Source organism: Myotis daubentonii, chromosome 16 (genome assembly GCF_963259705.1).
Source record: "Myotis daubentonii chromosome 16, mMyoDau2.1, whole genome shotgun sequence".
NCBI classification, from domain to species: Eukaryota; Metazoa; Chordata; class Mammalia; order Chiroptera; family Vespertilionidae; genus Myotis; species Myotis daubentonii.
In genome coordinates this window covers 33,693,924-33,710,219 of record NC_081855.1, presented here as the reverse complement: position 1 = coordinate 33,710,219, position 16,296 = coordinate 33,693,924, and the positions used below count along the sequence as shown (strand labels likewise).

General features: G+C 43.6%; 1 protein-coding gene and 1 long non-coding RNA gene across 2 annotated transcripts in view; one reads left to right on the top strand and one right to left on the bottom strand.

Moving 5' to 3' along the window:
• Positions 1-7,419: 7,419 nt before the first annotated feature.
• LOC132218435 (C-C motif chemokine 15-like) lies at positions 7,420-9,992 on the top strand. Its single transcript, XM_059669657.1, has 4 exons — positions 7,420-7,622; positions 8,442-8,489; positions 9,179-9,290; positions 9,696-9,992. The coding sequence occupies exons 1-4, from the start codon at positions 7,526-7,528 to the stop codon at positions 9,853-9,855; spliced, it is 417 nt and encodes a 138-aa protein (XP_059525640.1). The 5' UTR covers positions 7,420-7,525; the 3' UTR covers positions 9,856-9,992.
• A 4,500-nt stretch (positions 9,993-14,492) lies between these two features.
• Positions 14,493-16,296, bottom strand: part of LOC132218443 (uncharacterized) — a 29,135-nt gene continuing 27,331 nt past the window's right edge. The window contains exon 5 of the long non-coding RNA XR_009449193.1: positions 14,493-16,230. This is a non-coding gene — a long non-coding RNA (uncharacterized LOC132218443). The remainder of the gene's footprint in view (positions 16,231-16,296) is intronic.

The window sequence follows — 16,296 nt, the reverse complement described above, 5'->3', positions numbered from 1 at the left end:
CTCTTGCAGAGGTTCCTGCCGCGTTCATTGTTCCTGAATGGGTCACACGACACAGACCCCAGGACCTCTCCGAGGCAAAGCAGACTAGCAGCCATTGCAGTTTGCTCCGCCCTGGTGATTCCCTGAGAACTCGCCCCACCCAATTTACAACCCTTCCCAAGCTGTGCACAGAGGCTTTTGCATCGAATGGCCTGGCCTTTCTCCACCTAAAAACCTGTTAAACTGTAGCTGGGTCAGAGAACCCCAGAGCTTCTAAAAGAAGGCCTAAGGCTCCGCAGCAGTCTGAATACTTCACAGCTGCGCCTCATCTGGGCACCTCCAAACCCCAAACAAAGAGGAGGAATCTGCTGATCTCTCTGTAGCTCCTGCTGGGTGGCATCAGGCAGTGGCTGACTTTGCACCTCCTTGTAGATCCAAGAAGCAGTCTACCCAGTGGTCAGAGTGAGACCATCCAGATTACATCTCTTCACATCCATAACAGACACACTCAGGGGGCAGACTCAGTGAGTGCCAAAGCCCCACTGAAGCAAGCCCTGACCCTTAAGGGTGTCTCCAGCACAGAAGTTCTCCCATTGGAGACACAACTGGTCCTCACAGCCAACTGACCTGGAGGTCAGTTCCTCCCAGTAATACCAACAGCAATCAAGGCTTAACTACAACAAGACTGTGCACACAGCCCACAAAGGGGTGCACTAAGAGTGTCCACCTCCGGTAATTGGGGAGGCTGAACCACTGGGCCCTATAGGACACCTAGCACACAAAGCCACTCTATCAACACAGGGAAGCAGCCAAAATGTGGAGACAAAGAAACAGGTCACAAGTTAAAGAAATGGAGGAAAGCAAACTAGTGGATACAGAGTTCAAAACCACAGTTATTAGGTTACCCAAGAATATTCTAGAAACCTCTGAGAAATATAGTGAGACCTTCAAAGAAATGAAAAAGTACCAATTAGAAATTAAGCATACACTGACTGAAATAAAGAATAATATACAGAGATCCAACAGCAGACTAGAGGAACCCAAGAATTAAGTCAAAGATTTGAAATACAAAGAAGCAAAAAACACCCAACCAGAAAAGCAAAAGGAAAAAAGAATACAAAAATATGACGATAGTGCAAGCAGCCTCTGGAGCAACTTCAAGAGTACCAACATCCAAATTATAGGGGTGCTAGAAGAAGAGAGAGAGCAAGATATTGAAAACCTACTGAAGAAATAATGACAGAAAACTTCCCCTACCTGGTGAAAGAAAAAGACTTACAAGTCCAGGAAGTGCAGAGAACCCCAAACAAAAGTAATCTAAACAAGACCACATCAAGACACAACATAATTAAAATGCCAAGGGCAAAAGACAAGAGAGAATCTTAAAAGCAGCAAGAGAAAAACAGTTAGTTACCTACAAGGGAGTACCTGTACGAATGTCAGCTGATTTCTCAACAGAAACTATGCAGGCCAGAAGGGAGTGGCAAGAAATATTCAAAGTGATCAATAGCAAGAACCTACAACCAAGATTACTCTACCCAGAAAAGCTATCATTTAGAATTTAAGTTCAGATAAAGAGCTTCACAGAAAAGCAAGAGCTAAAGGAGTTCATCACTGCCAAACCAGTATTATATGAAATGCTGAAGGGTATTCTTTAAGAAGAGGAAGAAGAAGAAAAAGGTAAGGATAAAAATTATGAACAACAAAGTGACAACAAATATATATCTATCAACAAGTGAATCTAAAAATCAAGTGAATAAAACATCTGACGAACAGAATAAACTGGTGAATGGAATAGAATCAGGGCCATAGAAAGGGAGTGGACTGACAGTTCTCAGGGGGAAGGGAGTGTGGTTGGTGCCGGAAAATTCTGGCCAAAAATCGTACACCTATGGATGAGGACAGTGGGGGAGGGGGGTAAAGGAAGAGACTGAGGTGGGAACTGGGTGGAGGGGAGCTATGGGGGGAAAAAGAGGAACAGCTGTAACAATCTGAACAATAAAGATTTATTTTTTTAAAAGACTCAGGAAGTACACAAAAACACTTTCAAAATGTTTTCTACATTGGGGAAGTCAAGAAATGGCAGTAAGTATATTGTGAAATCAGACATTTGTTCCTTCATTTTTTTCTTTCACTGAATAAGCAAGTATTCAGTGCTGTGTCAGACACCTCTGTATACCACTTCCATTCTTTCAGCCCCATCTCTTACTCTGGCCACCACCTCAGCAAGTTCTGCACACAGTTTGTCCAGCTCCATGTAGATATCATCTGAAGGCACTTTACTTTGGCCATCATGCATACCCCTCTTTTCCTGTATCAGAGATTCTCTGATGCTGAGATGTAGAATGCCTACAGGAATCTGCTCAATACTCGGGCATGTGCAACCTAGAAGTACTGAACAAGCACTCACGACTGAAGTGGAGAGCATTACAGCGAAGGAGGAAATCTGTGACTTGTCCCGTGGATGTCAGTCAGCCTCTTTCCTCAGCCACAACAGTGCTAAATGCAATGAGCTTGTGCAGAGACACTTTAGTGACAAGGATGGAGGCTACACACGGTCCCAACAGTATGGGATTTCTCTCATCAAGGCCAACTTAACTATTGCCACTACTGAATGTCTAACCACCCAGCAGCAGAGATGTCAAGTCTCAATAAGGCCCCTCCCCTCAAAGAGAGACATGTTGAGTATCTTGAGAAAACGATCCTGGAAGAAAGAACAATCCAACCTCAGTGCCTCTGCCAGCTGGTCAGATTTACGGATAGTATGGTGTTTGCACAACACTGCCTCAGGCAAATGTTCCATTTCATAGCAAATGAGATGAATCAGTGGGCATATGGGATCCACTGGTATAACTATGTATTTAATCACCCAGAAGAAGCCAGACCAAGAAAATGGTGTGGTATGAATAATTTAGCTAAGAAGACAACAAACTTCAGGATTGAGACTCTCCACAATGCAATATATGCACTAAACTAAAAGCCCATAGATCAGCGGTTCTCAACCTGTGAGTCGCGACCCTTTTGGTGGTCGAACCACCCTTTCACAGGGGTCCCCTAAGACCATCAGAAAACACATGTATAATTATATATTGTTTTTGTCATTGATCACTATGCTTTAATTATGTTCAATTTGTAACAATGAAAATATAACCTGCATATCACATATTTACATAATGATTCATAACAGTAGCAAAATTATAGTTATGAAGTTGCAACAAAAATAATTTTATGGTTGGTGGTCACCACAACATGAGGAACTGTATTAAAGGGTTGTGGCATTAGGAAGGTTGAGACCTACTGCGATAGATGATGCCATGGCCCCAGTAACTAGAACATATAGGAACCAAGGAATTAATGTAGGATTGGTCCCTCTCTCCATGATTCCCCTTGATCTATTTGTGGTTCCCATCCCTGCAACATTAGGCTTTGCTGGATTAAGTTGGATTAGGCTCTGCTAGGTTCCAGGGAAGGATGGGGACAAGGATGATGCACTAGTATAGGGTTCCATTTAACCTGAAAGAACTAATAAAACCATCTGAAGGAGGCTTTCTAATGGATTTGACAAAACAAAGGCACAAACATATGGGAGGGAAGCAAGGGATGGACTGTATCATTCATATCTTTTGACCCTACTCCTTACCTCATCCACATGCTCAGTCATCACTCTTTTACATTTACATAAGCTTCCTGCAGGTGTCTTGCTTCAGCCTGTCCTTCATAACCCTAACTTCCTCCGTGGGGCTCCTCTGATCCTGTGATGTGGAACACCTGCAAGAACACAACACATACGCATGAGCAAAGCAAAACTGCCAGGAAATTATACCTGTGACCCACTATTGGAAAAGGAAGGGTTGCTCCCATCATCTATTGCTGTGTAACCAATCACCCAAACCTTAATGGTATAAAATAACAACTATTTTATTCTACTCACAAATTCTATGAGACAGAAATCCATACAGGGCACAATAGGGATGGCTTGTCTCTGCTCCATGATGCCTGGGGTCTCACCTGGGAAAACACAGGTGGCAAGGAGTGAGTCCAACGGATGGGGAATCACCCAGAACAGTGCTGTCCAATATAAATAATATGCAGTCATGTATGTAATTTGAAATTTCCTAATAACCACATTAAAAAAGTAAAAAGAAACAGATAAAATCAATTTTAATAATCTATTTTCTCTAACACAATATATCCAAAATATTATCATTTTTGCATGTATTCAATATAAAAAAGGAGACATGTTAACACCTTTTTTTGGGGGGTGAGGTGAGTACTAAATCTTTGAAACCCAGGATGTAGTTTGTGTCTTCGGAACATCTTAATTTAGATTAGCCCCATTTATTTCTTTTCTATTTTAAGTATACTTTTTATTTTGAATTAATTGTAGATGCACATTCAGTTGTAAGAAATAAAAATAGACATGACACCGAGAGCACAAACAACTGAAGCAAAAATAAACACATGAGACTACATCAAACTTAAAACTTTTGTACATCAAAGGACACAGTCAACAGAGTGACAAGGCAACCAGTGGAATGGGGATATTTTACTAACCATATACCTGTTCATTTTTTTTGGGGGGGGGTGTCTATTTTCTGTTATTCATATTGGGTGATTTCTATTGTTCTGTTTCTCTGTACCCACCCATTGAACATTTTATTTTGGTTATGGTATTCTCCAGTTCTATGATTTCCATTTTGTTCTTCTTTATATCTTCTACTTCTCACTTTCTATTTCTTTATTGAGGCTTTCTGTTTTTTTCATTTGTTTCAAGAGTTAGACTAGCCCCATTTAAAGTGCTCAGTAACCTCATGTGACCAGTAGTTGTTGTATCAAGCAGCACTACAGTTCTAGAGGCTTCCTCACTCCTCTGCCTGGAACCTAGGCTGGGATGACCTAAAGGCTACGCTCCTGTGGGACTGTCTATCAGAACACCTGCATGTGGTTTGGGCTTCCTCACAGCATGGCAGTCTCAAGCTCGTCAGTCTTCTTACTGGTAGCTTAGAGTTCCAAAGGTGAGTGAGTATTCCAGTGATGAAGGTTGAAGCTCCATGGCTTTTCCCAAACTAGCCTCAGTGGTCACATGATTGAACAATAGTCACTAGCCTTCTCTGTTTCAAAAGTAAATAAAGATCCCACTGCTTAATGAGAAGGGAGAGGGTCAAAGTTTCCACATTTTCTAAATACCATAGAGATGAAAACCAAGAGATAAATGCTTCCCCTTTCTTTCCCCAGGCAAAATATTCTGAGATGCATTCATAAAGCTCTTCAAGAATCTCAATAGTCCCTAAGTGGTTTGGCTCAGTGGATAGAGCGTCAGCCTGCGGACTGAAAGGTTCCAGGTTGATTCCAGTCAAGGGCATGTACCTTGTTGTGGGCACATCCCCAGTAGGAGGTGTGCAAGAGGCAGCTGGTCGATGTGTCTCTCTCATTGATGTTTCTAACTCTCCCTCTCTCCCTTCCTCTCTGTAAAAAATCAATAAAATATATTTTTAAAAAATCTCAATAGAATCAAGCACTAATCCCCACAACTGGCTGAGTTCCTCACTCCTGCTCCTAGAAATACTTCCCAATTTACCTAGTGCTCATGCTCTGCTTTCAGAAGAACCTAGACTAAGACCCTACCATATGCTAGTCACCAGGGAAACCACAGTAAACAAAGATGCAAAAATCCCCGCTCTCATGGAGTTATGTTCTAGAAGATACAAATATTAAAAGATTTTGAAGTAAAACATGTAGTATGTTAAGTACACAGGAAGAAAATAAAGAAATTTTGGCAGGGGGAGATTATAATTTTAGAGGTCCCAGAAAGACTTAATGAAAAGATAACTTTAGAGGAGGTTAGAGATAAAGTAATACAGATATTTGAGGGAAGAATGGTCCAAGCAGAGGGAACAGAAATCTGGGTCAGCCTGCATAACTGAAGCAGAGTGAGTGAAGGGGAGTAGTAGGACATGAAAACAGAGAGCCAACAGGGGCCAGATCACATAGGAGCTTATAATAGAGAGCAAACAGGGATCAGATCACACAGGGGCTTATAATTCAGTATAAGAATCGGGCTTTACACTGAGTGAAATTAAAAAGCCATTGGAGGTCCAGCCAATGTGGCTCAGTGGCTGAGTGTTGACCTATGAGCCAGGAGGTCATGGTTTGATTCCCTGTCCAGGCACATGCCTGGGTTTCAGGCTCAATCCTGGGAGGTGGGAGTGGTGAGGGGGGCATACAGGAGGTAGCCAATCCATTATTCTCTCTCATCATTGATGTTTCAATCTCTCTCTCTATCCGTTTCCGTTCCTCCCTGAAATCAATAAAAATACATATTTTTTTGAAAAGCCAATGGAGGGCCGTAACCAGTTTGGCTCAGTGGATAGAGAGTCGGCCTGCGGACTGAAAGGTCCCAGGTTCAATTCCGAGAAGGGCATGTACCTTGGTTGCGTGCACATCCCCAGGAGGAGGTGTGTAGGAGGCAGCTGATCGATGTTTCTCTCTCATCGATGTTTCTAACACTCTATCGCTTTCCCTTCCTTTCTGTAAAAAATCAATAAAATATATTTTTTAAAAAGCCATTGGAGGGTTTCAAACAGGATTGAATTGATCTAACTTCTTTTTAAATAAACTCACTGTATTTGCAATGTGCAGAATGAACTAAAGAGGGGCAAGGACAGAATCTCAGTGAGAGACAAGGATGGCTTGGACCAGGTGGAGAGTGGAGGTGGTAAGGAATAATAAGATGCTGGACATATTTTTCAAAAGAAAAGCCAATGTATTTGGTAAAGGATTGGATGTGGGATGTGAAACAAAGAGAGGATTCCAGGGTAAAGATTCTATGTGAGGAGTCACACAACCATGTTTACACATTAGAGCATTCCTTCTACTGATCATCCCTGATAATAGGCAGTTTGTGCACTTGAAAGTAGTTAATTCCTGAGGGGAAAACTCTGATTTAGAAGATTAATTAAATCTAAGGAAGGATCTTTAATAAAATATGGTCACTCTTGTTGACTGTAAACAAAAAGTCAACTAGGTATTCTTTCTGCAAAAAAAAGTTGGGAACAAGTAAAGATTGCACTCTAGTATATACATACATGACCTTTACAAAGAGAAAGTAAGAAGAAAGTAGTTCCTTTACCGAAAGGAAGGGGAAGTTACGGGGGAGAGACTGTTTTAACCACAGAGCTCAGTAAATTGTTAACATTCTGCCTATAGGACTTTCATGATCCGAATAGGATGTGAGAGCTCCTCTCACATGGTCTCGATTCCTGTCTTGGCTAAGGTCCTTGTCACCAATTTTGACACTTTTGCCTATATCCATTGAGCAGTAGGGAAAGCCCCAGATCATTGTTCCCTCAACTTCCTATTGCATTCCCAGGCTTGTTCCCTTTTTTAGAAATATCATGTTGTTGATGGTATAGCCAAAGAATAGCATTCTTCTGCCCTGTGACGTCCTGATCCTCCTCTTATAAATACAAGGGCGGAGCTGGGTGCAGGTAATCAGGGAGCAAAGAGCACAGGATCCTCAGGCCAGCACTGTCTGCACACCAGGGAGATGAAGGTCTCTGCAGCTGCTCTCTCCTTCCTCATCCTTGCCTCTACCCTCAGATACTCTGCCCATGGATCCCTGGCCCATGAATCCTGGGATGATGGTGAGTTGAATGAGCCTTCTCACTGGGGACCAACTGAACGGTAACTTGCAGTTAGGGAGGATACACAGAGGGACAGTCTCCTGCAACATAGAGGTGAATCTGGCACTTGTTTAAAAGCAGTAGCAGTAGCTATAGACCTTTTTCTGCAGCTTTTGGTCCATGGGAAAAACCACATACAGAAGATATGTCCCACTTGGGGAAACAATTCTCTCCCTTTTCATGGCCAGAATTATTTGATACTTTCTCTTAGCTGATATAGGACCATATGTAGAAGATCAAAAGAACTGTACTAAAATTATAAATCTGGAGAAAGAAGCATAGAACCCCACGTTAGAACTATTATATACCATGTAGAGTGAAACTATCATTTTGAAGAAGAAATGGGACAATCTGGACAAGTGACTCACCTAAGTCCACCTCATCATTCAATCTATTTTTAAAAACTAGTATCTAGCACTGTCTATGTCCAAGCAGGCACTGCTCTAGTTGTCTATAGATAGTAGTAATACATTGAATCACCTTGATAACCCTAGCATCAGGATTTTAGAGATGCTTAGGTGGTGCATGGTCAAAAAAAAGTTGGGAACCACTGGTCTAGACGTGTTTTGGAATGCAGAATCTTTCAGGTTTTACAAAGGTAATATAGCCCTGGCTAGTTTTCTCAATGGTAAGAGCATCGGCCCTTGGACAGAATAGTCACGGGTTCAATTCCCAGTCTGGGAAAGGGGGTAAGGCTGAGAAATGGGGTAGGTGGAGATACTGAGACACTGCTGCCTCCCAGTGACTTCTCTTTCCTACTTGTCCGTTTCTCCCAAACAGAACCAAAAATGGTGATGCATCAGTTGGATCCCAGAGGGCCCTCACCCAGTAAATGAGCCTGGCCAGTCTAAGTCAGCAGTTGGGCATTGACCCAGAAATCATTAGGTCACTGGTTCAATTCTGGGTCAGGGCACATGCCCAGGCTGCGGACTCAATCCCCAGTAGAGGCTGTGCAGACACTTTCTCATCAAAGTTTCTATCTATCCCCATTCCTTCCTCTCTTTCTAAAAATCAATGAAAATACTTATGTTTTTTTTAAAGAAGGTAAATGTTTAGTTGTGGCATATATTTAAAAGCAGCTGGCGGATACAGATCTGCTCAGTGGCTTCATTCACCTTGTTTAGAGGACATGGGGAAAGAGAAAGGGTGCTGAGGATGGTGAACATCTACAGGGAAGCTCAGATTGGGCCATGGGTCCCTCCTCCATAGATGACCTCTTCCTCCTGCCTGTCCTGGACAAGGCTCACCTACCAGGAAGGGTGCTCTCTGATGCCTCCTGCATGCATCAAACCCTTCCACTTCTGGGAGAAACGGTCCTGGCCCTGTTGTGTCCTTGGCCTGGGTGCCTCAGACACAACTCAACCCGGGGAAGTGTGAAGCAAGGAGATGCCAGCAAATGCTGTTGAGGAGGAAAACACACCCTTTGAGCCCTGTGCCTGCTCACCCTCCCCAGTACTTTGGAGGGAAGGAGGAAAGGAAATAGGCTTTTCTAAAGACTGCCTTTTCTCTTACTATAGGCGTTCACCATCCTCCTGACTGCTGCCCGTCCTATACACCACGAAAAATCCGATGCAGATTCATGGGAAGTTACTTTGTAATGACCAGTGGGTGCTCCCAGCCTGCTGTCATGTAAGTGCCAAGCATGCCAGCCATATGTTGGGAGGAGGGACCTGTTGATGGATGGATGCCCATAAAAGTCACATCCTCTGGGTCCTTCAAGGTCAAGGGAGGCTGTGTCCTCATTCTTATCCTGATCCTGCAGAGCATCAGATATGAGATGTTCCCATTGAAGATGGAAGCTAGGAAAGGAAGGAGAGAGCAGTAGCAGGTCCGAACTGGAAACTCCCATGAGTCACTAAGGAAGTCTCACAGGCTGAGGGAGCGTCTCAGAGAGGAGACACCCTGAGTGCCTGCAGCAAAGAAAGGAACAAGCTGGGCTGAGTGGAGAATCTGAAGGGCCAGGAAGAGGGGGCTCCCCATCTCTATTTGCAGAACCCTCCTCAATGTGTAACCTTTCTCCACCTTGTTCCCCAGCTTCAAAACCAAAAGGGGGCAGCGTATCTGTGCCAACCCCAATAAAGCGGAAGTTCAGGATTGTGTAACGAAACTGAAGCAAGATCTGGCTTTGGAGGAACGTGAGCAGGACTCATTTGAGCTACTGAGCAAATTGTTGACTGATAAGAAGGGATACTAGGTCCCAGCCACCCATCTCCATTCTCTCTTTCCTCACCTCCTGGAAGCTTCTTGGACTGAATTATTTTTTCAAAAGCAAGAATTACTGTTCTATTCTGGTTATAAAAGCTGTGTATTAATAAAACGTATTCAGCCCTAGCTGGTTTGGCTCAGTGGATAGAGCATCGGCCTGTGGACTGAAGGGTTCAGGGTTTGATTCCGGTCAAGGGCACATGCCCAGGTTGTGGGCTTGATCACCAGTGTGGGGTGTGCAGGAGGCAGCCAATCAATGATTCTTTCTCATCATTAATGTTTCTAAATCTCTCTCCCTCTCCCTTACACTCTGAAATCATAAAAATATATTAAAATAAATATATAAATAAATAAATACAAAATATAACGTATCCAATTTAATGTCACTCGACCTTTGAGAGGAAAACGCAGTGCAGGAATTACTGAACTTTAGATTTGTCTTTTTCAAAATGAGACATCAGCTTATCATTTTTTAAGAAGCTAAAAACATGACTCATTCAGCCCTGGCCAGCGTGGCTCAATGGTTAGAATGTAGGCCCTCACACCAAAGGGTCTTAGTTTTAACTTCCAGTCAACAACAGTACCTGTTTTGCAGGTTTGATCCTGACCCTGATGGCGCGCATGTGGGTGGCAATGAGTGGATGCATCTCTCTCATATTGATGTATGTTTCTTTCTCTCTCTCTCTCTCTCTCTCTCTCTCTCTCTCTCTCTTTCTCATCTCTCTTCCCTCCCCACCTCCTTTCCACTGTCAATGGGAAAAAACTGTGAGTAAGAATTTAAAAAATAAATAAAAATTTTAAAAACATGACTCACTCAGCCGAACAGGTTTGGCTCAGTGGATAGAGTGTCGGACTGCGGACTCAAGGGTCCCAGGTTCGATTCTGGTCAAGGGCATGTACCTTGGTTGCAGGCACATCCCCACTGGGGGGTGTGCAGGAGGCAGCTGGTTGATCTCTCTCATCTATGTTTCTAACTCTCTATCCCTCTCCCTTCTTCTCTCTAAAAAATCAATAAAATATATTTTTTTAAAAACATGACTCATTCAAATTTGACAGATCATGTATATGTCAAATATGTACCTAACCTATTATTTAGGGAACCGTAAAACTGAGTCTATTATCATCTGAGGAACAAAGATTTATACAGTTAGTTGGGCGTGGCATTCTGAAATTTGGTTAACTTAGAGAAAAATAAAGTAATATTCAATATTGCAATATAACTGTAACTTTTGCAATTATCTTTTCTACCGAAAAACACACACACACATTTGCATCTGTGCTGGACAAAAATCTACCAGTTAACATGTAAGTGCACAAAGTTTCCGGCCTAATCAATAGTATATAGAGCATGAATCAAAAGTTCATTCCCAGCAGCGCTCCCACCCCCGGCGGCGACGGAGCGATGCCCTTGGATTTCAGGAGGTCTTGTCTGTGAATCTCACTGCTGGTGGCTCCCTGGGGGACTCACCTGCACATCTCAGGTGACCTCTTGGCTGGGAAAGACTCTGGCTGCTTAAAGATGATGCTCTCTACTTGAGATTGCAGAGCCAGGCGCTGGGGATCCTGATGCAGAGGACCCGTTTCTACACTTGAGGAGTTCACGGCTTCGAGGGGAAGACACCAATAGTACTAATGAGCCTGAGTGGGTTGCGCTGTTCATGCAGTGATTGTGGTCCACACATGTTAATGATACACACCAATGGCCAGGTGATGACAGAGCAGCTCAGGGTTCCTCTGCCAGCATGGGACTGATGGTGGTGGCTTCTCAGATCAAAGGATGTGCAAGATGAGTTCTAAAGACCAAGGGCTTCTCACCTACCCTCCCATTCCAGCTGTATCAGCTTCCTTGCTATTCCAGGAACCTGCCAAACATGCTCCCTGCCCCAGGACCTTTGCACTCGCTATCCTTTCTGCCTAGTGTGCTCTTCCCTGGATGTCCATGTGGCTGCCTGTCTCATGGAACTCTGATCTCTGTTTGCATGTCACCTTGTCAGATAAGCCTTCTCTGACCCCCCTCGCACCCCATCTAAAGCAGCACCCACATTCCAGTTTGTCTCCTTAGCCTGCTTTATTTGTCTTCATGGCACCTGTCAGCAATGACATATGTTAGTTCATTTGTTGTTTGTCTCCCCCACTGGGCTGTAAGCTGGGCGAAGGCAGGGAGCTTCGTGTCTGACTACCATTGTATTCCTCGCACCTAGAGCAGTGCTTGGTCCGCAGTAGGCACTCAGAAATGACAGAAACAATGGATGAGGAGACAACCAAGATGGCGGCATAGGTAAACACCTGAACTTGCTGCCGTGTACAACCACATTAAAACTACAAAACATTAAAAAGACAAAACAAATATGATCCAGAACCACGGGAAGGCTGGCTGAGTGGAAATTCTGAAACTAGAAAGAAAGAGAAAAGCACATTGAGTCGGGTAGGAGGTGCAGAAGTGTGGAAGTGCAGAGGTACAGAGGTGCGCGAAAGAAGCTGGCAGCTGGGTACGCTGTTGTCTTTTTCAATCGGGAGGGAGATACAAGCTCCTGACTGCTCTGAGATCCAGTTCCGGGCAGGAATTTGGGCACCCAGACTCATACAGAGAGAAACTGTACTGTCTGGCATCGGGCTGGAACGTGAGGGCGGCTCTCTCGCAGAGGTACCTGCAGCGTTCATTGTTCCTGCATGGGGTCAGACGACACAGACCCCAGGACCTCTCCGAGGCAAAGCAGACTAGCAGCCATTGCAGTTTGCTCCGCCCTGGTGATTCCCTGAGAACTCGCCCCACCCAATTTACAACCCTACCCAAGCTGTGCACAGAGGCTTTTGCATCGAATGGCCTGGCCTTTCTCCACCTAAAAACTGTTAAACTGTAGCTGGGTCAGGGAACCCCAGAGCTTCTAAAAGAAGGCCTAAGGCTCCGCAGCAGTCTGAATACTTCACAGCTGCGCCTCATCTGGGCACCTCCAAACCCCAAACAAAGAGGAGGAATCTGCTGATCTCTCTGTAGCTCCTGCTGGGTGGCATCAGGCAGTGGCTGACTTTGCACCTCCTTCTAGATCCAAGAAGCAGTCTACCCAGTGGTCAGAGTGAGACCATCCAGATTACATCTCTTCACATCCATAACAGACACACTCAGGGGGCAGACTCAGTGAGTGCCAAAGCCCCACTGAAGCAAGCCCTGACCCATAAGGGTGTCTCCAGCACAGAAGTTCTCCCATTGGAGACACAACTGGTCCTCACAGCCAACTGACCTGGAGGTCAGTTCCTCCCAGTAATACCAACAGCAATCAAGGCTTAACTACAACAAGACTGTGCACACAGCCCACAAAGGGGTGCACTAAGAGTGTCCACCTCAGGTAATTGGGGAGGCTGAGCCACTGGGCCCTATAGGACACCTAGCACACAAAGCCACTCTATCAACACAGGGAAGCAGCCAAAATGTGGAGACAAAGAAACAGGTCACAAGTTAAAGAAATGGAGGAAAGCAAACTAGTGGATACAGAGTTCAAAACCACAGTTATTAGGGTACCCAAGAATATTCTAGAAACCTCTGAGAAATATAGTGAGACCTTCAAAGAAATGAAAAAGTACCAATTAGAAATTAAGCATACACTCACCGAAATAAAGAATAATATACAGAGATCCAACAGCAGACTAGAGGAACCCAAGAATTAAGTCAAAGATTTGAAATACAAAGAAGCAAAAAACACCCAACCAGAAAAGCAAAAGGAAAAAAGAATACAAAAATATGACGATAGTGCAAGGAGCCTCTGGAGCAACTTCAAGAGTACCAACATCCTAATTATAGGGGTGCTAGAAGAAGAGAGAGAGCAAGATATTGAAAACCTACTGAAGAAATAATGACAGAAAACTTCCCCTACCTGGTGAAAGAAAAAGACTTACAAGTCCAGGAAATGCAGAGAACCCCAAACAAAAGGAATCCAAAGAAGACCACACCAAGACACATCACAATTAAAATGCCAAGGGCAAAAGACAAAGAGAGTATCTTAAAAGCAGCAAGAGAAAAGTTGTACCCATACAACTGTCAGCTGATTTCTCAACAGAAACTATGCAGGCCAGAAGGGAGTGGCAAGAAATATTCAAAGTGATCAATAGCAAGAACCTACAACCAAGATTACTCTACCCAGAAAAGCTATCATTTAGAATTTAAGGTCAGATAAAGAGCTTCACAGACAAGCAAGAGCTAAAGGAGTTCATCACTGCCACACCAGTATTATATGAAATGCTGAAGGGTATTCTTTAAGAAGAGGAAGAAGAAGAAAAAGGTAAGGATAAAAATTATGAACAACAAAGTGACAACAAATACATATCTATCAACAAGTGAATCTAAAAATCAAGTGAATAAAAAATCTGACAATCAGAATAATCTGGTGAATAGAATAGAATCAGGGCCATAGAAAGGGAGTGGGCTGACAATTCTCAGGGGGAAGGGAGTGTGGTTGGTGCTGGGAGAGTCTGGTCAAAAATCATACACCTATGGATGAGGACAGTGGCGGAGGGGAGTAAAGAGAGAGGGTGGGGTGGGAAACAGGTACAGGGGAGCAATGGGGGGGGGGAAAAGAGGAACAACTGTAATAATCTGAACAATAATGATTTATTTTTTTTTAAAGACTCAGGAAGTACACAAAAACACTTACAAAATGTTTTCTACATTGGGGAAGTCAAGAAATGGCAGTAAGTATATTGTGAAATCAGACATTTGTTCCTTCATTTTTTCTTTCACTGAATAAGCAAGTATTCAGTGCTGTGTCAGACACCTCTGTATACCCCTTCCATTCTTTCACCCCATCTCTTACTCTGGCCACCACCTCAGCAAGTTCTGCACACAGTTTGTCCAACTCCATGTAGAGATCATCTGACGGCACTTTACTTTGGCCATCATGCATACCCCTCTTTTCCTGTATCAGAGATTCTCTGATGCTGAGATGTAGAATGCCTACAGGAATCTGCTCAATACTCGGGCATGTGCAACCTAGAAGTACTGAACAAGCACTCACGACTGAAGTGGAGGGCATTACAGCGAAGGAGGAAATCTGTGACTTGTCCTGTGGATGTCAGCCAGCCTCTCCCCTCAGCTACAACAGTGCTAAATGCAATGAGCTTGTGCAGAGACACTTTAGTGACAAGGATGGAGGCTACACACGGTCCCAACAGTATGGGATTTCTCTCATCAAGGCCAACTTAACTATTGCCACTACTGAATGTCTAACCACCCAACAGCAGAGATGTCAAGTCTCAATAAGGCCCCTCCCCTCAAAGAGAGACATGTTGAGTATCTTGAGAAAACAATCCTGGAAGAGAGAACAATCCAACCTCAGTGCCTCTGCCAGCTGGTCAGATTTACGGATAGTATGGTGTTTGCACAACACTGCCTCAGGCAAATGTTCCATTTCATAGCAAATGAGATGAATCAGTGGGCATATGGGATCCACTGGTATAATTATGTATTTAATCACCCAGAAGAAGCCAGACCAAGAAAATGGTGTGGTATGAATAATTTAGCTAAGAAGACAACAAACTTCAGGATTGAGAATCTCCACAATGCAATATATGCACTAAACTAAAAGCCCATAGATCAGCGGTTCTCAACCTGTGAGTCGCGACCCCTTTGGGGGTCAAACCACCCTTTCACAGGGGTCACCTAAGACCATCAGAAAACACATATATAATTATATATTGTTTTTGTCATTGATCACTATGCTTTAATTATGTTCAATTTGTAACAATGAAAATACAACCTGCATATCACATATTTACATAATGATTCATAACAGTAGCAAAATTATAGTTATGAAGTAGCAACGAAAATAATTTTATGGTTGGTGGTCACCACAACATGAGGAACTGTATTAAAGGGTCGCAGCATTAGGAAGGTTGAGACCTACTGCGATAGATGATGCCATGTTCCCAGTAACTAGAACATATAGGAACCAAGGAATTAATGTAGGATTGGTCCCTCTCTCCATGATTCCTCTTGATCTATTTGTGGTTCCCATCCCTGCAACATTAGGCTTTGCTGAATTAAGTTGGATTAGGCTCTGCTAGGTTCCTGGGAAGGATGGGGACAATGATGATGCACTAGTATAGGGTTCCATTTAACTTGAAAGAACTAATAAAACCATCTGAAGGAGGCTTTCTAATGGATTTGACAAAACAAAGACACAAACATATGGGAGGGAAGCAAGGGATGGACTGTATCATTCATATCTTTTGACCCTACTCCTTACCTCATCCACATGCTCAGTCATCACTCTTTTACATTTACATAAGCTTCCTGCAGGTGTCTTGCTTCAGCCTGTCCTTCATAACCCTAACTTCTTCCGTGGGGCTCCTCTGATCCTGTGATGTGGAACACCTGCAAGAACACAACACATACGCATGAGCAAAGCAAAACTGCCAGGAAATTATACCTGTGACCCAC

What these genes read in the sequence shown, in the direction of transcription:
- LOC132218435 (XM_059669657.1), top strand. Translation starts at nt 7,526, where the DNA reads ATGAAGGTCTCTGCAGCTGCTCTCTCCTTCCTCATCCTTGCCTCTACC. An exon ending in TCCCAGAGGGCCCTCACCCA is followed by an intron (nt 8,490 to 9,178) that starts GTAAATGAGCCT and finishes CTCTTACTATAG; the next exon opens with GCGTTCACCATCCTCCTGAC. An exon ending in TGCTCCCAGCCTGCTGTCAT is followed by an intron (nt 9,291 to 9,695) that starts GTAAGTGCCAAG and finishes CTTGTTCCCCAG; the next exon opens with CTTCAAAACCAAAAGGGGGC.